This window comes from Marmota marmota, unplaced genomic scaffold (assembly GCF_001458135.2).
Source record: "Marmota marmota marmota unplaced genomic scaffold, marMar, whole genome shotgun sequence".
Lineage (NCBI taxonomy): Eukaryota > Metazoa > Chordata > Mammalia > Rodentia > Sciuridae > Marmota > Marmota marmota.
The window spans coordinates 5,277,447-5,297,945 of record NW_025999891.1 but is presented as its reverse complement, the minus strand read 5'-3'; the positions used below and the strand labels follow the sequence as shown (position 1 = coordinate 5,297,945).

The window sequence follows — 20,499 nt, the reverse complement described above, 5'->3', positions numbered from 1 at the left end:
TCGTACTGGCCAAGCTAAACTGGCTGTTGTGTGTATTGGCCAGCCATGGCCAAAGTCTTGTGCAGAACAGATATGTTATCAATCCCTCCCAGAGGGGTGGCCTGAGAACCCCCATGCTGGTGACAGATGGATCGCGCCAGGAGCCCAGCCTTTTCAGTTAATGTGGAAACGACTGGTTTTGAGTTTGCAGTTGTGGCTTCAGAGCCATCAGGAGCAGAGGGATAGACTGGCTGTGGGAAACATGGGGACAAAGCGAGTCTCCTTCCTCTGCCGTTTATGAACACGTGTCGGGAGCACGTGTCACTGCAGATGTAGTGACAGGCACATGAGGACAGATATGCATGGGGAGGACACAGTTCCTCCTCTGATGGATGATGAGGGACCTGACCTTGTCATTTGGGGGTTTCCATCCTAGAGTTCAGTATGAGTGAGTCATTCCCGTCTTGCAGAGGAGTGAACCAAGACTCAGAGAAGTCAATTAACTTTCTTGAGGTTGCACAACCGTAAATGACAGATCTGAACCTGGCTCTGCTCAGCTCAGAAGTGTGTGTGGTCTCGTGCCTGGGAGCTCAGGTCTGTGGGAGGAACCCACTGAGAGCTGTCAGCTCGAGTGTGAGGTCCACCACTGTCCGGGCGACTGTTGCCAAGAGGGGAACGAAATTCTAATCCTGACTGGGCCTGGAAAGGGTTTGGTGAAGGGAGGGTCCCCTGGACAGAAAGGACATTTTTGAGCAGAGGCCCCAGGGTAGGAAACTAGGCAAGTATTTGAGGAACAGCTGGTAGGTGGGTGTGTGCCTGGAGGTGGGGCAGAGACAGGGGTGGGGTGGAATGGAGATGATCCTGGTAGGGGAGGCCGGGCCCCAATTTTGGAATTTGCCTCTGGTTATACTGGGAAGGATGAGTAGGAACCTGAAAGACAGATGTGAGTCCCCCTACTTAGACTTTCCGGATAAAAGTGACATTTGTGACAATTATGTTTATCCTGAAGAATGTTCCCAGAGGCTCAGGTTTCCTCATAGACTACCAAATGGACTTCCCATGTGGCTACTGGTAGCAGTGAGCCTCAGCACAGAGTGTTGGATTAGCAATGTCTGGTCACATTGGAAGCCTGTGCAGTGTTGGATTAGGGATGTCTGCCCTGGGCGGCACTGGCTCCAGCCGCAGGCATGCCCTGGCCTTGCCTCTGTGTTGGTGCCCTTGCCACCCATCAGAACCATACAGCAGAGTGTCCCCTCTCTAGCAGTGGCTCCCACGTGCTCCTGACCCTTCTGGCACCCTGAACGGAGCAGGATTTACAGGGTTTGCAGCCAGTGACCCCAGGAGGGCTCAATCAGGGTTGTTAAATTGGCGGTAGGACCGAACTGGAGTCTGGGGGAAATTCCAGAAGGGGTGACATGGTGGCTGGTTTTTATTGTCATTACAGTTCTCATTTCACACTCACATCCCTTTAACCATGGGGGTTCTCCGTCTGGGGTCTGTGGGTAGAAATTAGGGGGGTCCATGAAGATGGATCAGAAATAAAACTGCACCTTTATTTCCCTTCACCTTACCTGAAATTTAGTCTGTCATCTAATCAGGTTGTAGGTGACAAGGTACAGTCAGCAGATACCTGGACTCGGCCACCTGGAGGGGTCCCAGATATTTTCATACCTCGTTACAGTTGTGGAAAAAGCTATCTGGCCCAAATTTTGTTACAACTATAAGACTCACTGTTAGATATTATTTAAGACTTTAATAAAGAAGCTTTTAAAGCTGGGGCTATAGCTCAGTTGGTGGAGTGCTTGCCTCGCATGCACAAGGCCCTGGGTTCAATCCTCACCACAAACAAAATAAACAAAAAAACCAGGAAGCTTTTATTACTCCATCACAATATTAAGTAGTATCTTGAAAAATAAATTTAAATATAACTGATTTTTGTTGTATGCATTTAACAAGTATTGTTCTGCTGGGTGCTGCGGTACACACATTTTCCCAGTGAGCCAGGAGGCTGAGGCCATGGGATCTTAAATTTGAGGAGAACCTCAGCAACTTAGCAAGGCCTTTCTCCAAATAAAAATTAAAAGGTCTGAGGATATAGCTCAGTGGTAGAGCCCTCCTGGGTTCAATCCCCAGTACTATAAAGTGGGTGGGGGAACAAGCCTTATTCTTAGAGATAAGGGCCTCCCCAGACCACTAAAGGTGTTCATGGTCCCAAAATGATTGATTGTAAACTTCTGTCCTTATCAGGAATTGGGAGCCTTTTTAGATACTTGAAATACAAAATTATTATTATTATTTTTTTTCTGTACCAGGGATTGAGCCCAGAGGCGCTTAACCACTGAGCCATATCCCAGCCCTTTTTTGTATTGTATTTAGAGACAGGGTCTCATTGAGTTACTTAGGGCCTCCCCATTGCTGAGGCTGCCTTTGAACTCAGGATCCTCCTGCCTCAGCCTCCTGAGCTGTTAGGATTACAGGTGTGCGCCACCACACCTGGCTTAAAATGATGAATTTTTTAGCGTGTGCGTTAACAAGAGTCCTTGTTCTTTAGAGAAGTATACTGAGAAGTTTACAGATGAAAGGAGAAGGGATGAGTCAGCCAGACAGCAGCCTGCTGAACAGGGCAGTGGGACCTGGGAATGTCTCCAAGGGGCAGATTCCTGTGCCAGACTTTGAAGGTGGCGCTTACCTTTGGGGGAAGCTTGGAAGTCAGGCCACTAGAGTCTTGTCACCACCTCATGAAGCTCTTACTGGTCTCTGGGTCACTTCATCTTGGTCAAGCCAGGCGGCTCCCTGGTTCTCTTTGGGTGGTGAGCTCACCTCTACCTGCAGAGTCTCCTGGGGGACCTCCTGCTGGAACAATCCCCATCTGTACAGCCAATCCCAGGTGTCCCCTCCTGTGTGTCTTGCCACCACCTCCCTCCATCCAGCATGGGGCACTAATTGGAGCCATTGCTTGTCATTTGGCCTCAGTCTGTCCACTGTCTGGAATTTGTGAACTTTTCGGGTGTGAATCCCAGAATGCCTACTCGGAGACCTGGATTCTGGGGCTCTCACCAGCGGTCACAGCCAGCACTTTGGGTAGTCACATGCGCGGGGTGTGTGCTAGGTGCTGTGTCTCCTCTTAATTTCCCTGAGAGGGAGCTTCTGTTATTATCCCATTTTCTGGAGGAGGAAACAGAGGCTTTCCTGGGATTAAGTAACTTGTCCAAAGCTACAGCGCCGGCGTGTGACTGAGCCCTGGATGCCAACCCTGGCAGCCTGAAGCTAGGCTGAGTGTCCTGGTTGGAAGGTGGCCCGTCCTCCCCAAGCCCCCACATCTCCCATGGTGTCCGTTTCCAGCTCCGCTGCCCCACGAGGCAGAGGGCCTGCATCCATCTAACCGGGCTCTGTTCTGACCCTTCTTGCTCTTTTCCTCCCCGGGGAGCAGGGGCCGGAGGGCAGGGCCGCGCTGGCCATCCTCAGGTGCAGCAGGGGGTGGTGGGTGGCTCCTGGGTTCCTTGCCTGCTCCACTGGGCCCTTCTTCCTGTTTGTTCTGTGAGTGGCTGCAAAAGGGACCAGGACAGGCCCCCCTGGGCCGGGCTCACTTGGGGCTGCCTGCTTGCTTCTGCCACCCATGAACATGACCCCCCTCTCCTGGACTCCCCGCAGGCGAAGCTGGTGCGCTACATCTGCAAGCAGCGGCAGTGCAAGCTGAGCGTGCCCCCCAGCGACAGGACCCCCGAGCTCAACAGCTACCCGCGCTTCAGCGACTGGCTGGATACCTTCCACGTGAGGCCCGAGGTGGCACAGGTACGCAGCTCAGGGGGCGGGGGTGAGGGGTCAAAAGAAGATGCCGCGCACAAACCCTGGGCGAGCTTCACCCAGGCTAGGACCAAGGGAAGATGCTCTCTGATCTTGGGGAGAGGATGGCAGGAGGGGGTGACAGCAGCAGCCGGCTGGGCCCTAGTGTCAATGTGGTTCCAGTAAGTGTCCTGGGGGCTACAGCCTTATAAATAAGGTAGCCTGACTGTGCTGGTCATGCATTCGCTTATCACAGTGACAGTAGCCAGTTTTTCTGCAAGCTTTGGCTGTGTAGCAGATGCTACATAGTATTTAAAAACATAGTATCCCTTCTCACAAAATCCTATAGAGAAGTTATTAACATTTTTGCTATTTTGTTCTTGAGGAGATGAAAGCCCAGAATGATTAAGCAACTTGTTTAAAATCACACAGCTGGTAAGTGGTAGCTTTGGAGTTTAGAAACAAGTCTCAGTCTACTCTTCTGCTACAACATGTTGTCTTCCTCCCTTTATTTTGTCTTCTCATGCAACCCACCAACCTACTGATCAACCACTACACACGGAGAGTGTGCAGTGCCAGGTATCAGGGGTAGCAGTGCTTATGGAGCATAAGAAAATCAGTGCTTGGCAGAAATAATGTCCCCACTCAGGTCTTGTCAATGCACTATTTTCATACTAAAATTAAAATGATCTATTCGTGCTGGGAGTGGTGGCACACTCCTATAATCCCAGAGACTCAGGAGGCTGAGGCAGGAGGATTGCAAGTTTGAGTCCAAACCTCAACAACTGAGCTGTCTCAAAAAATTTTTAAAAAAGTTTTGAAAAGAGCTGGGGGTATAGCTCAGTGGTGGAACACCCCTGGATTCAAATCCCAGTATTTGGGAGAGGGAAAAAAAGAAAAAGAACAAGAAAAGTTGGACTCTAGCTGTTGTATGAAAAAATAACACAAATTCATTATATATGGATACTTTGGAAAACAGAAAGAGAAGGGGACACAGTCACTTCTTCTGTTCCCACCACTCAGAGAAAAAATAAGTAATTAATTAATTACAAGACAGGGTCTTGCAGTGTTGCTCAGGCTGGCCTTGAATTCCTGGGCTCAGATGATTTCTCCTGCCTCAGTCTCCAGCCTCAGTCCCAGGTAGCTGGGACTACAGGCACATGCCCCTGCTCCCAACTTATATTTATCATTTATTTATTAATGTTTTATTGAGTGCATATGATATGGGTTAATTCCAGCTGCTGGCTGTTAGATAGAATAGTGGTTAATTTTGTTTTCAAGGCTATTCGAATTCTTAGGAATTTTCCCCAGGAGAGATTCTTGCATGGGAAATGACACCAACATAAGAGGTTTCTGTCATGGGGTGGGGGCGGAGTTGGGGTCCCACGGGGGAGTTCTGCACTGACACACCCCTGAAGTCTCCTAGGCCCTGGTGACCCCCACATCTGTGGCATGGGCCAGTTCTTTAAACACAGGCAAAAAGGGTGGGGCTGATGTGAAGGTCAAAGGAAACTGCTCTGTGGGACAGAGGTTCCCTGAGCTTTCGCCACCAGCCAACAGTTGTGTGCACACATGCGCCCGCACACACACACACACACACACACACAGAGTTTGGTAATGAGCTACATCTCCATCCACCTCCCTACCCATCTTCTTGCCCAATAGTTCTCTGCCGCACAGGAAGAATCTGTCATGAGAGTCACAGGTTCAAAGTCAGGGTCCTGGAGACTATGAAGAACCAAATAGCTGCTCCTGTCCCCCAGCCCAACACACCATGCCTCCTCCCTCCTTGAAATCTCAGACAGGAAGCACCTCTCCTCCCATTCACATCAGTGCTGGGGGCTGGGGTCCAGTGACAGTCACAGATCTCATATCAGGGACAGACCTGAGGTTCAAACCCAACATGCTGGACTCCACACTGGGCCTTTTCACCTCCTCTCTTGTCCAGAGCCATCTTTGCAGATGATCTCACCCCCGTGGGATTGCGTAATCTCCAGTGGTCTGCCGAGGTATAGGAGACTCAGCCCCTTCATGCCCCTCCTTGAGAGAGGGGTGCAGTGTTTCCGGGATGATGGAGGCTGGCTGCTGGGACTTCTTTGCCCTGGAGAGCTCTGTGGTGGCAGTCAGGACTGGGGTCTTTTCATTCCAGGCCCTGGATGTAGCAGATTCTGGGCCAGGCGATGTTTGAATCACAAAGTCATGCGCCATGCGGCGGAGTTGGGTGGTCGATGAGTTCCTGCCAGCTCATTTGGATCCTGGGGTCAGGCAGGCCATGGAGCTCAAAAGCCGGGTGGAAGCTGGGAACCAGGATATTCCTTGGTCAGAGAGCTCTGTGGGAATGGAGGGCCTGGGAGATACAGCAGGAGCACCTCTTCCTGCCCGGTGACCTCTCTACTTGGAGATCGAGAGGCAAGCTCAGGAATGCACATGTCTGCAGCAGGCTCTTGTTCTGTCCCTGACATACCCAGGTGCATGCTGTCATCTCATGCTCTCTCCCCATGTCAGTACATGGCATCATCACCCACCCAGTTGCTAAAGCTACAAACGCAGGAGCCATACCTGATTCATTGCTTGCTTACCCACAGATGCAGTACTGGAGCTGTGCCCAGTGTCTGTCTCCCGTTCCCCTGCTGGTACCAAGGACAGCAGGAGGAAGCTGGGCTGGGTTGTAAAACCTGCCTCAGGTGCCTGCAGACGGTAGGCCCAGCAGCTTTTTGCCTGGGCATTTTTTTTTTTTTGAGACAGGGTCTCACTATGTTGCCTAGGCTGGTCTCCCACTCCTGGGTTCAAGCAATCCTTCTACCCCAGCCTCCTTACTAGCTGGGACTACAGGTGTGCCCTTGCTTGGGTTTGAAAAGCTACAAGCGCCCGTCCACTGTGTTTTACTCCGTCTTTCCCCAAACAATCTTTTGTGATTTGGGTTGTTATTCAGTGTTACGTGATTTATTGTGCTGCTCAAATTGTTCCAGTTGTGGCCATTGAGAGCTCTTTCAGGTTGGTTCCTGGGTCCTCTGGCTTGGCCCCCCCCCCATTCTGTTTTGGTTTGGGGGCATTTCTTCACTTTCTGATATGACCACACGCTATAGCCTCATCTCCTATTTTCCAGCTCCTGGAATCACCTATTTCTCCAAAGAGCCCTAGGAGCCATTGTTGTGCCTTTGCCATTATTATTATTTCTTAAAATTATGATAAAACACAAATAGCAAAATTTACCATCTTCATCGTTTTTAAGGTCGTGGTTCAGTAGCATTAAGTAAATTCACATTGTTGGGCAGCCATTGCACCAGATATTTTGCATCTTGCTAAAGGAACCATCTCTTCTAAAATTATTAGAAGATATGTATTTATCATGGGGAGAAAGTAAAGCCAAGAAGGAGATAAAGAAGTCCCTCCTCCCTGTTCCCAGGAGTTTGCTTGTTTTTCTGAATATTTTCTGGCCTCATTTTCCTCTGCGTATGGTCCTTTTTGCCCATGTGGGATGGGACCAGATGTGTGGTTCTGAAACCTGCTTCTTCCCCTTAATGGTCTACGTGTTCTATGATCATGAACTCTGTTACTAAGAACATCTTTGTGCACCTGTGTTCTTCTGTTAGAAGAAAACCCTGGAAGTGAAGTTGCCAAGCTGAGTTTTAATAAATGTTGCCAGAGTCCTTTACAATACTCTAAGACAGTCAAAGCAATCTTCTGCTCAGCTTTTTAAGGCTGATAGTATAGAGAGAGACTCTCATGCCATCTGTGCCTGGCCTGGACAGTAAGCTGCATAAAGACATTTTTCACACTTGTTCTTGGTTAGGAAATAGGTAGGACCCACCCTGTCCCCATATGCTCCCTAAGAAACTTATAGGCCCAAAGGGATGTGGTGGTGCATGCCTCTAACCCCAGGGACTCAGGAGGCTGAGGCAGGAGGATTGAAAGTTTGAGGTCACCCTTGGCAATAGCAAGACCCTGCCTCAAAATGAAACATAAAAACGGGGCTGGGAATGTAGCTTAGTGGTAGAGTGACCCTGGCTTCAATCCCTAGTACCAAAAGAGAAAAAAGAAAAAATTGTAAAATTGTGTAGGGGCCATTGATTGACAGAATCAATCAGAGAGGCAGAGGAGAGACCAGGGTCCTTGGGTGTGTTGAATGGTTACTGTGGTGCTCGGCCCTGATTCCAGCCTGCCTGCCCTAATTCCTTATCTCACCTACTGCTTAGAAAGCTAGAGAGTCCCCAAAGGGCCAGCAGGATAGCTCAGCTCCCCTGGGGGCGGGAATGCCAAGGTCCTGCCAGTGTCCAACCCTGGTATCTGGGCCTGCAGTGGAGGGGCTTCCCCTTGTCAAGCTTCAGAAAGTACCTAATACCCACCAGGCTTTCCAGAAACCTAGTCTGGGAGAGATAGGCCCCCTGGGTCTCTGTGGGGCAGCCGGTCTAGCCTGGAGGATGCTTCTAAGTTGGCTCTCTCTGCCTGACCCTGAAGTTTGGCCTGAGGACAGGCTTCTTCAGGGTAGTTCATACTTCAGAACTCAGCTCTCTGAAGAGGTAGTTCCGTGTGTGTGCACGCGCAGGGGCAGGGTTTGGAGCAAAAGCTCCTCCAGGATCAGGAGAGAATCTGGGGGATAACGGAAGCCAGGAGGTATGGTGTCTGTTCCTCCCTTTCTAGGCAAGAAATGCATACCCCTGGCTGCAGTTTGTAGCATGGCCACAGTAGGTCCTCACGGGAGGTGCTGCAGGTAGACCAAAGGTGCCTGCCACCATCTCCTGGAGCTATTGTCCAGTGGAACCGGGATGGCCCTGTCCATCTGTGCCTGTGGATGACCAGGCACGGAGTGCAGGCAGAACCCAAGAGTCCGTGGGAATCTAGAGTGACCCCTCTGCCTTTTCTATCCTGTGAGCTCTTGGGCAAGTTACTTCATCCCTCAGGGCTTCTGTTTATCCATATGAGGTAGTTTGGGGAGGTCACGTAGGTTGGCGTCCTCCCCAAACCCGCCAAATGGCGGCTTTGCCTCGTGTGTCTCTTCTCCCATAAATCATCCTCCACTCTCCTTCAGAAGGGCCCAGGTAGCAACCTGCTGTCCCACTGGGATCCTGCATGAACCATGCACCTGTGGACAGAGCAGGGAGCTCTGCCCCACAGACAGAACGCGGTCCCCCACCCCCAGTCCCCAGTGCCCCCAAATCAGGCTTTTCTCTCACTGATTTTGAGCAAATCCTCCTGATGTGTTTTCAGCCAGCTTTTCTTTTTTAGCCCACGTAAGAAATGATCAGGAAGCAAACAGATACCCACAGACACTGAGAGATGGTGTTTTCAACTGTTTTCCACACCCAGTGAGTGCAGGGGTGTTAAGTCAGCAAGCAGAGGCGCTCCCTGCTCCCCTATGCACAGGGAACCTCCTCTGCCAGACCCCTTCATGATTGTTGGTCATTTGAACTGACAGTATCCATTTGTTCCCTTCCTGGTTTTTGTTGGCTAAAACAGGGTCATTCAATATATATCATTTTGTAGGGTTTTCATCTTGGTCTTATCTTTATATTGGTCTATAAAAACCCAGCTTCAGCTGGGCACGGTGGTACATGTCTGTAATCCCAGCGACTCAGGAAGCTGAGACAGGAGGATTGAAAGTTCACGAGGCTGGTTTTAGCCATATAGCGAGGCCCTCAGTATCTTAGCAAGACCCTTTCCCAAAATAAAAAGACCTAGGGATGGGGCTCAATGGTTAAGTGACCCTGGGTTGTATCCCTTGTACCCAAAACAAAACAAAACAAAAAATTCACGTTTGTTCTTCCTTAACAGTAGAATAGTAAGAGATTTCTTCAAGATATCCTGTGGTGAGCAAGAGGGTGATTCAGTGATAGAGCACTTGCTTGGCATGCCCAAGACCCTGGGTTTGATGCCTGGTACCATCCAAAAACCCAAACTTAACAAAACCCACTATCTTGTGAGCGACTGGGTGGTGCCCACCTGCTCACATAGGCAGGGGCCTGTCCCCGAGGAGGCTGTGTGCCTAGCAGCATGGCGCCAGGCATGGGAGGCCATTGGCAAATATTCGCAAGGTAAAGAAATGACCAGAATGAATGGCAGTCAAGGTGGGGTGAAGGCTGGGGAAGCCAGGCTTAAAATGAGGTCTCTCTCCCAACCTAGCCGTCTGCCTCCCAGACTGGTGAAGTCTGGCCATTTCCTTTTGCCCGTCTGTCACTGCCTTCTATGCCACAGGGTGATTTGCCCCCGGCTGCTCCTGAGGCCTCTGGAGATGGCCCCTTTGTTCTCTGTTGTTCTTGACTCTTCATGGTTTTGTGACCACATCTGATTTTTCCCTTGGGAAGACACATGTGAATCCCACACAGGTGAAGCCACTCGGGTCCCCCTGTTTTTTCCCAGTGTTGCCTTCCTGGGGTGTCCCTGTCCCTGTAGCTAAATAGCCCCCCAGATTTTGTCCCCAAGTGGGACAGTTGTTTGTGGTGGGTTTCTTGGAAATGTGCCTTTTCTGCGGACGAAGAGAGGCAGCGTGTGGGGATGTGGTCACAGGAGTGATGGTGGCACTCGTTTCCCTCGGTCCCCATCTGAGTAGGACCTGTCCCCTCTGGCTCAGAGTCTACTATGGTGATTCTGACGCGTGTGACCTCTGGCTCCTCCTCTCTTCCTTCATCTGTGGCCTGGAGACCGAGTGTGGGCGTTGGGTTCCTGTTACCCAAGGGGGACCGCTGTCCAACAGAACTCCCCACAGTGCTACGGAGGCTGTGCGTGGCCCTTTCCAGTGTGGGGGGACCCTTGAAAGGTGCACAGTGCGACAGGGAACCTGAGGTTTGTGTTTTATTATATTGTGATGGATTTTAACTTAAGTAGGCATCTGGTTGTTGCCACACTGGGCAGTGAGGACTAGTCTTCTGGTGGGGGGGCCCTGTGCTCACGCCTGGGGTGCCCCAGTGCTCTCCCCGGCCCCATAGCTTCAGGCTGGCACCAGGTACCATGATGGGCAGACTCACCCTGGGCAGCCAGGAAAGATGTCCTGGAGAGCCAGGAAGGGAATGGAAGAGCACCCAGATGAGGGAACAGTCTCTGCGAAGACCCCGAGTTTGAGAAAGACAGAGCTGCCCTCCCAGGAAGCGCGGGAGAGGAGGCTGCCTGGGAAACTGGGGGGGGGGGGGTTCAGGGAACTCTGGGTGTTGAGCGCAGGGGTTGGGCTTACCAGGGGATGATTGAAATGTGTGTGTCAAAGAGTGAGGGAGGAGGAAATGAATACTGGAATTGTTTTAAGGAAAATAAAACTCCCACCAGTGAGAAGGCAGGTTCACCCTGGGGTTGGGTGAGGAGCAGGGGCCTATGGGGGCAGCCGAAGGACTGGGGGTTGAAAAGGAGGGCGAGGGGGAGTCTAGAGGCAGGGTCCTCGCCTCCCTGGGGCACTGTGACAGTTTCCAGCTCCTGCTGTGCCACAGGTTAAATCATGGCTTCGTGTTCTGGCTGCAGCTGGGGAAATGAGCTCAGTACCCACTGGCAGGTAGCCACTTTTTTTTTTCCCTCCAGCAGTTTCTCTGTTGGAAGTTGTTGAAGGAAGTGTCCAACACGGCTGGGGTCAGGTCTAGGAGGCAGAGCCCGTGGGTCCCACCACCTCGATGCTAGTGGCTTTTGAGCTTAAGATGCCCCCCAGTCTGGTAAGGGTTGTTATTTTTTTCTTTTTTTTTTTTTAAATCGTGGGCCTGATAGGCTCTTTTCTCTTTGCCTTCTCCCCTGTCCTTCCATTTCCAGGCTTAAAGGGAGGCCTGCTCTTGGTACAAAGGGGAAAGCTACCTGATCTCTGCCACCATCTTGGATTCCCACTGGCTGGGAGTCCCTGGCTCTGTGTGGGCCCAGGAACGTAGGCTGCGCAGGATGAGAGATCGAAGCAGAAAACTGCCCTGGAGTTGGGCCTTTGGGGTCACACCTGTACCAGCACGAGTCCTGTGGCCTGCCATCTCTCTTCCTCGCAGCCCCTCCCCTCCCCTCTGACAGCCAGTGGCCCAGCTGGCTTTTTGGCAGTGGGGAGCTTCCTCCTCAGAAAGCAGCACACACCCCACCAGCCTTGTGGAGGGATCTGGACGTCAGCCCCAGCCACTTGGGCTGCCTGGATGCGGTACTGTGTCCTAGTACTGAGATAGCAGTACTAGGTGCTGGATTTTAGTACCATCTCAGCTTGCTGGACCACAGAGCCCTCCCCATTTAGGATGGGAGAATGGAAGCCTGAGAGGTGGACTGACATGATCCTGTCACTGAGTCTGAGAAAAGCTGACATAGGGATGTGGAAGGAACGAGGCAAATGGAAAAGTCCAGCATTTTCTATCCACTATTCTGCTTAAGCCTTGTGCCTGGGGCAGGGAGGGTGGAGATAACACCAAGGTCGCGGGTTCGTTCCCGTATGGGCCACCAAATGTGGCAGTCTGGCTGGGCACAATTCACGAGCCACTTGTCAAGCAGAAACCGAACTTTATTTTTAGAACACACACACACACACACACACACACACACACACACACACACACCCGCACCACAGGAGCTCTTCAGGAATTCCCTCAGAGCCCAACTGCCACCACCGGCTTCCTGCGAGCCTCTCAACCCGCACTCCTCCCACTCTTGAGGCCGATTGGCTGGGTCTCATGGGCGGAGCCAAAAGAGTCCCCCAATGAGCAGCTCCGTGGTCTGAAAGGGCAGGGAAACAGCCCAATGAGCATCAGGCAGAGGAGCCAATCAGCTGGCAGCTGGAAGTTTGCTGGGGCCATGGTGAGCCAATCAGCTGGAAGTTTGCTGGGGCCCCTTCGGCTGTGGCTCTCAACAGAGATCCTGTGATCCCCATTTTATGTGAGCCCCAAACTGAGGCTCAGAGTGATTTGTCGGCACCGTCCAGTGAGCTGATGGCAAGGTGAGAACTCGAACTTGGGTGGTTGTGATCCAAACCCTGGTGTCCTTCTCCCCAACTTTGACATCGGATATCTTACCTAGAACAGCCCAGTCGGGGGCCACTATGTGTAGTCAGGTCATTGAATTGGCTGCCTCTGGTTCAGATTCTCTCTTTCCTTTCCCTCTCACCCCTCCTGTCCTTTTCCTTTCCATTCTTTCATTGGTCACTTCCCTTGTGCCAGGTGTCCAGATTACTCATCATAGGGGATTCACTGAGAGCTGGGGGGGGGGTGGCACACATCTGCAGATGACCATGGCACAGAGCTGACTGATGGCCCCAAGGGAAGAAGGGATGAAATGTGGCAGGTCCGGAGCTGAGGGCCTCCTCCTGCACCTCCTCCTGTTCCTTCCGTGGCTCATTTGTTGAGTGTGCTGTTAGCACTGATGTGTGCCAAGCACTGAGCTCCTGTCCCCATGGAACCTGCATATAGCACTATACTAGTTGATGAAGTCACTAATTTTTCTGATTCTGAACTAAAGTACCCTCTTTGAAGCTTCTGAGGTGGAGGAGCCGCTAGTTTCTAGAAATAGGAAAAGTCCTGAGCACGAGCGTGGTCCTTGCCCTGTACTACTCCATGGTTTGGGGACGGTTAATTAGCCCCCCCTCTCCATTCCTTGCATTTCCTGGCTGCTGAGTCCTATGCACAGAAGCACCTGGGGGCAAGGATCTGGCTTTTTTTTTTTTTTCACTGTGACTCATTCTCAGTTCTGGCATGTACTAGGTGTGCTTGTTGAGTGCTTGGTTTTCGTCACTGTGACCCAAACACGGGATCCAGAACAACTTAAAGGAGAAAATGTTTATTTTGAGCTCACAGTTTCGGAGGTTCGGTCCATGGTCAGCCGATTCCATGGCTCTGAGCCCGAGGCAAGGTGTAGCATCATGGCAGAAGGGACAGCAGAGGAAAACTGCTCAGGTCACAGCATCTGGGAACAGAGAGAGAGAGAGCAAGGAACCAGGGGCAAAATATAAGCCCCAAGGACATGCCCCCAGTGACCCACCCCCAGCCCATGCCCCACATACCTACAGTTACCACCCAGTTAGTCCATTCTAATGATCAGTCCGTCAAATGGATTAATCCACTGGTTAGTTTAGAGTACTGAGCCAACTCTGGGGCCATTTCCTCTGGCTTCTAAGCTGATAGCTCATGTTTGCCCCCCGCCCGCCCTTCCTGGGACCACCTCAAAGGCAACATTGCTCTGCAACAGATCTGACGAGCCAGATTATATTGGGAATTTTTTTTTATGTCAACACTGTTCTGTTTGAATTATTAGAAAGCAAAAGTCTCTTTTTTCATCAACTTTCTTTTTTTTAAAAAAAATAGCTGCACTTAAATTCTGGGGTCCCCTGTTCCCAGCAGGAAGACTTTTGGGCAGGAAGCAGGGTTGGAAAGCAAGATTGCTGTGAGCGTGACCTCTGTAAGTAGATGGCTCAGGTCCTGGCCTTGGGAGGCAGAAGAAATCCTCGACTGCTGTTTACCAGCAGTGTGACCTTGGACAAGTCCCTTACCCTCTCTGCGCCTGATTTCTCCTCCAGCACTTGTTCTAGCTAGAAATTTAGGAGTCATTCTGATGCCGTCTACTTCCTCCACTCCAAATTCAAATGGACTACCAAATCCTGCCGGCTGGATTTCCCAACCCATGTCCCAAATCCATCTGAGTCTCTTTTTTTGTCCCCCACTGCCTCCTCTGTTCTAGACACTGCTTGGAACTGATCACCCTACATCATTGTCCCCAGTGACTTTTCCCTTCCCTGTGTTTTCATTCTTCATGAATTAAGAGTGATTTTCTCTTAAAAGCCAAATCCAGTTAATCTCACTTTTCTGAGTTAACCTGCTTTACTGGTCTTACTGTGCTTAGTGTTAAGTACAGACCTGTCCCTGGTATCCTGGAGACCCTGAGGTCTTGGGGTCTTCCTCCTCCTCTCCCTGGTCCCCTGGAGACCCTGAGGACTTGGGGTCTTCCTCCTCCTTCCCCATCTCCTCCTCTCCTCACTCTGCCTCTGGCCGCAGAACCAGTCAGGCTGTTTCCTGTCTCAGCTCAGGGCCTTTGTACATTCTGTTTCCTCTTGGAATTTCCAGCTCTAGCCTCAGAGCTCATCCCCTCATCCTCTGCAGGGGCACCGAGGTCAGCTCTTTAGAGAGGCCCCATGTCTAAAATTAGACGCCTCTCATAGCCACCACTTTCTCGTAGTGTGTTCTTTCCATTTTATCACCTATTTGCAGATCTCAATTACATATTTTAGTTAGCGTAAAAAAATAATTTTTTTTTTATTCTGTGGTTTTTATCACCATGTGAGCTCCCTAAGGCAAAAGACTGTTTGGGTCACTGTTGTGCTCCCAGAGCTGAGTGAAGTGCTCACACTTGGTGGTTGGTGGCTCCTCGTTGACCGGATGGGTGAAAGATGGGTGACAGATGGGTTGCTAGGTGGAAGAGTGGCAAGGTACCAGGCACAAGATAAGCACTTACATAGTAAAACCTCATATTTTCCTCCTACAGTCAAAACTTTTCCATAGCAAGTTCAAGTACCACTGAGCTAAGACAGAGAGTTTGATGAGCTTAGATAACTCAAGTAATCTGGCTGCAGGGCTGGGACAGTGCTGTTAGCACATGACTTTGGATAGCCCACCCCACGTGGCAGGCACCAAGGGCATAGCAGCCCAGCCTCACTTCCTTCCACTGTATTAGTGCCTATCCACAAAGAGCTGCTGTCCCCAGAATGAGAGCTGTCAAATCCCAGGGAGGTCTCTGATTGGCTTGACTCTGGTCACATGATCATACTATAACACATAACAAAGACTCTAGATGCCTTAAAGGGCTCAGCCTTGGTGGAGAAGCCTGAAGGCTCAGATCCACCTGCACTCAGAAGTAGGTTCTTAAAGGAAATGACAGAAGGAAGGACAGAAGGAAGGAGAAGGCATGGAGACTCGCTCAGATGCTGCTGGATGCAACGGCGCATGCCTATAATCCCAGTGACTCGGGAGGCTGAGGCAGGAGGATTGCAAGTTCAAGGCCAGCCTAGGCAACTTAATGAGACACTGTTTCAAAAAGGGCTGGGGAGAAGCCTAAGTGGCTCAATGGTAAAGTACTCCTGGGTTTAATCCCAGGACTACAGAATTTTAAAAACTGATATTAAAAAATCTCAGATGCAATAACAGCTGCTACTGTGGCTTTGCGGCACCCTGCCCCCACCCACATCCATAGGCTAGGGTCACCTGGGAATTTTGGGTGACAACGGTGTCTCCCATTTCCCATCAGTGAGCGGAACTCCTGTGTCTGGGGAGGGGCCCAGGGTCCCTGGTTCAGAGACGTCTGTGGAAGGCCCTGCAGCTCTCGGGATGGCTTCTGTGGAGATCTAGAACTTGATAGGGGAGTCCATCCCCAGGTTTTGTTTTTAATAACATTTTTAATTTTCCTTACTTGAAAATAATCTTTATTTTAGAAAATAGAGAAAAGCAAAGAAAATAAGACTACTGTGGTGCTACTCAGAGACAATCATTGGTTATTGACGTCTTAGGTTGTTTTCTTAGCATCCAGTAATTCACACCTATGCTCATGTTCAAAAATGTGAAAAGTGTAGAAAAGAATAACAGCAGCCGTTTATTGACAGTTTACCTCATAATATTACTACTCAGAGAGGAAAAAAAAAAAACACTATAAACACAGCACATTTCCTTTATTGGAAATGTTTTTTCCTTCCTCTACTGTAGTTTATTCATGAATTTATGCTATAATTATTTAGTGACTGCTCCCAGGGTGCCCAGGACGGAGCTGTGAGGGTCCCTCAGGGTCCCATTCAGTCCTCCCTAGAACCCTCATGAGGCGGCGCTGTCATCTTCAGTGTGCGATAAAGGTAGAGAAACTGAAGTGACATGTCACTTACCTGAGGTCACCTAGATGGTAAGAGGTGGAGCCAGCAAGTCTGGCTGTGAATACGAGTCATTTTCCTCATATTTTTCTCTCTCCCAGTCCTCATGAATGTGCACATTCCCTCTCTAACGCTGGAGAGATTTTCCTTTTTTAATTTTATTTTTAAAATGAATTTTAAAGACGGTTTTCTAAATCTAACTCACGTTCATTGTAGGAAAATCCAAAAAATTCACAGAAGCTTGAAAAAGAAAACGAGATCCCTACCCAACCCTGCCAGGCACGGCCTGCCAGCGCCTCACTCTCTTGACATTTCTTTTCTGGTTCACAGAAAGGCATGGTCACCGTTTCCGGGGTGTCCTGCTGGCACCTGGACGGCTGAGCGTGGTCTTCACGGCCGTCTTGTGTGCTGTCCAGGGCACGCTGCAGGTCACAGGGTGCTTCCTGTGGGTGTTCAAACCACCCAGCCCTGACTATGGGAGAGGCTGTGGGGGGCCTGGGTGGCAGCTGGAGCTCATGTGGAGGTGGGGGTACCCCAGATGACTCACTGGGAGGAAGAAGATGACAATGTTCCTTGTTGACTCAGGCCCTTCTAGTTTTTTGGAGGGAGGTGGCAAGGCAGGGAAAACCTCTCTATCTGGGTCCCAGCAGCCCGGGTCCCAGCCCCCTGCTGCGAGGCCGCCAGGGCCTGCCTCACACCCAGCACCTGCTCCGGGAGGTATGTGCTGACTCCCCAGCTCCCAGGCGCAGACTATTTTTGGCTGCAATGACTGTTCACTATAGTCACGAAAACACAACCCCCCCTCCCTGCCTTGCTCTTCCCTGGGACACAGCACTGGGGGCCGGGGCTGCACAGGACCCTGAACTCGGCCCCCTCACAATGCATTGTCTGTGGAGCTGGGTGATGGCCAAGGCGTCCAGGGGCACAGCGGCCCCACCGCCCGTCTTGCTGCGAGAAGCCCCAGGCCTGAGCCAGCCTGCGCTGGAGGAGGGTGGTGAGGTAGGCACTGGGGTCCAGCTTCCCCCAAATACCCACCATGGGTTCGTGTGGCTGGACTTTGAATCCTTGCTTTGCCAACTGGCTGTGGAACGTGTTTGGGCAAACCTGCATAGTAGGGGACAAGTAGACTTTCCCCTTATCCCGTTCCCTGGCTTATGATAAGGTGACGGGGGAACAATCCAAATCTTCCTAAAGCAGCCCCCTCCCCCATTGCTTCTAGTGAATTGCTTTTGATGTTTTTTTCATGCTTCTAGTTGAAATAGGTTACACGCTTGTTTGGGGCCTGCTGTGTTCAGAGAGCGCAGGAGCCACAGCTGTGGAGCTGAGCGGCCCTGCCTCCCTGGCTGACCAGGCCAGGGGGACAAACGGCATGCTGTGCATGTTGCCTTTGGGGAGACTGGACCTGAGTCCCAATCCAGGCCCTGTCACTTACTCTCCATGTCCCCTTCAGGTGACTTAATCTCCCTGAACCTCAGTTTCCTTGGCTACCAAGCAGTTGTGCCCAGGCTACTTTTTGAGTGGCAGTAGTACCAGTAGTTATTATTTGCATGATTAGATGGATTGAAAAATATTTTTAAAAACGGAGTAAAAAGCAGAATGTCCCATCCCAGTGGGGGTCTCGGGTCTGCTCTCAGAACCTGGATGTTGGAAGGTATCTGGTGACATGGGGTTTGGCATCTGTGTACCCTGTCACCAGAGTGTGGATGGGTAGGGCGGAAAAGGACATGGAGTTGGGGGTTTCTGTCTGCCGCACATCTGCAGAGCCACCCAGATGCTAGGGTCTTGTCAGGCTCTGTTAGGGACAGCCCAGGACCTGATTGCGTAGGGCTCGGGGCCCACGAGGCAGGCGTGTGGCTTGGCATGTCCCAGGCAGCAGCTGCTTTGGGCGGTGATTCTCAGGCAGGTCTCGGGAATCTTCCCTGGCTTCCTGGTTACATTTGCTCAGAACACCTGGAGGAAGGAGACCTTTACATCTGGGTAGGGAATGTCTCCCTGGCTCTTGGTGTGGGTTCCTGGCAAGGGCGTGGGGATCCTGGACCTGGTCCTGGTGCTGTTGTTTTGGGTGACCGAGGCGGGTCCCCTCCTTCTCTCTGGGCCCTGTTTTTCTCCTCAATAAAATGGACATTGGACTAGATTTTTCTCAGAGGAACCCCTTGACATCTGCCTTTGATTTTGGCCAGTGGTTTCTTCTCAACCTCTGGGGTATCCACTGGCCCCTTTTTATGCCCGCAGAATCTGGGAGCTATAGCAATGGCCTCCTGGCTTGGGTCCTGGCCACCTGCTCTGAGGCTCCATCGAGCTCTCTTGGCTTTGAGGCCAGTGCTCCTGTGGGGCGGGAGTGGTTTTCATCATTTCTGGAAAAGTACAGAGAGGACTGCCGACCTCCGGGATCTCCTGAGAGATCTGGGCTCCTGGTGGACACCTGTGGGCGACACAATGCAGGCTTGTCTGCAGGCAGAGAGCCTGGTTCTCAGGTCTCAGCCCTGTGCTCCCTTCCTTCCGTCCAGCCCTTCCCACTCCTGGACAGACAGTCAAACCCCTCAGAGGACCGACCTCACTTGCTGAACACTGGACCTGGCTCTCTGGTGGAGGGGTCTGATTTGGCTCCTGCAAGACTGAGATTGGGGCCAGGCCTGTTACCCAGGCCTGTTTGCCACTGAGGGCACACTGGCACAGCTGGCCCCGCTGGCTGGATCCAGAGCTCTCGCCCTGCAGCTCTGGAGGAGGCAGTAGGTAGAAGACAGGGCTCGCGGGGCTCTTTTTAATGGTGAGTTTGAATGGGGGAGAATTGGAAGGGGGAGACATTGGGGACCAGTGAGAAATAACCATGGCAAAGAGGAAGAATGGGCCTTTCTGTGTCAGTGAGGGGGCCGGGAGGCAGCCCCAAGACAAGCTTTCCAGGAGATGACAGTGGCCCTGGAGGGAAGGTGGTGGCTTGGGACAGCTGGCAGCTGGAGATCTGCCCCAGGCTGAGCTGGAAAGCACCAGCCCCCTTCAAAGACCAGGAGAGGAACTGTGGGCAGCTCCGAGGCAGCTGGGAAACAGGGTGAGGGGGTCCATGGAGAGAAGGCCTCTGGGGAGCCCCTGCAGCTGCTGTCAACCCCACTGCTGGACGAGCTGACCCTAACTCGCCCCAGTTAGGGCAGGGTGGAGTCAGAGAAGCCAGGTGTGTCCTGTGAAGACAGTGGCTACAGAGGCACTCTGCCCTGAGAGTCCACTTCATGGAGCAAGACAGTGGCACCAGGCATGTCTCAGCCTCACCCATCATGCTGTATGGCCTCGGGCAAGTTACCCACCTTCTCTGACATACGTACCTCAGGCTATTTTGAAGATTGCATTTGCTGATCTTTAACAGTTCTAACAGTGCCTGGCACCTAGAAGGTGCATAATTAATGCTCAGCATGGCCCCTTTCTTCACCCCTCTCTCTCCTCCCCTTGTCCTGCATCCCTCCATCCTCGCTGCTGTGCCATCTGTCTGGGACCTCCAGTCCCAGCTGTGGGTAGTGTAGGCCATACAGCATGACGCCTGGAGAAAGCCAGGCCATGGAGGTGCCGATGCAGCGGGGCTCCCATGCTGGGGCACCTGTTCTCCAGCTTGGGCGAGGCTGGGGTTGGTGAAGGAATTTGGGCCTCACGTGATGATAGGCCCAGCCCTGCCCTGCCAGACTCTTTCTACCCTGGGCTACCTCTGCCAGACTGCAGGCCCCACACTGATGCCCTGCGAGTAGTCCCTACCCCTGCGAGTTCTGATTCGGCTGGTCAGAGATGGGGCCAGGGCACCTGGGTTCTTTTTAAAAAATCTTGCAGGAAATTCCAGGGTGCAGCCAGGGTCACTGATCTTTCCTAGTGAAACCCACTCATTGTGTAAATCAGAAAACCAAAGCTCAGGGAGAGGCAGGGTGGTGTCCAAGGCGCGGGGGGGGGGGGGGGGCCGGGGGTGGGTCCAAGCCTGGCTCTTTTTCCCC

At 51.7% G+C, this 20,499-nt stretch overlaps 1 protein-coding gene across 6 annotated transcripts in view; it reads left to right on the top strand.

Annotated features, from left to right (window-relative positions):
- Ksr1 (kinase suppressor of ras 1) overlaps window positions 1-20,499 on the top strand; it is a 145,642-nt gene that overhangs the window by 75,831 nt on the left and 49,312 nt on the right. For 4 of the 6 annotated variants that reach the window (XM_048794459.1, XM_048794446.1, XM_048794453.1 and 1 more), the window contains exon 2: window positions 3,631-3,771. Coding sequence is in view for 1 of the 6 variants with exons in the window: in XM_015501147.2 (XP_015356633.2) it covers window positions 17,300-17,533 (234 nt within the window). In the remaining 5 variants the exon portion in view is untranslated. Of the gene's footprint in view, window positions 1-3,630; window positions 3,772-14,002; window positions 17,534-20,499 lie in introns of those variants that run through there. The other 2 variants (XM_048794435.1, XM_015501147.2) reach the window with 2 other exon arrangements.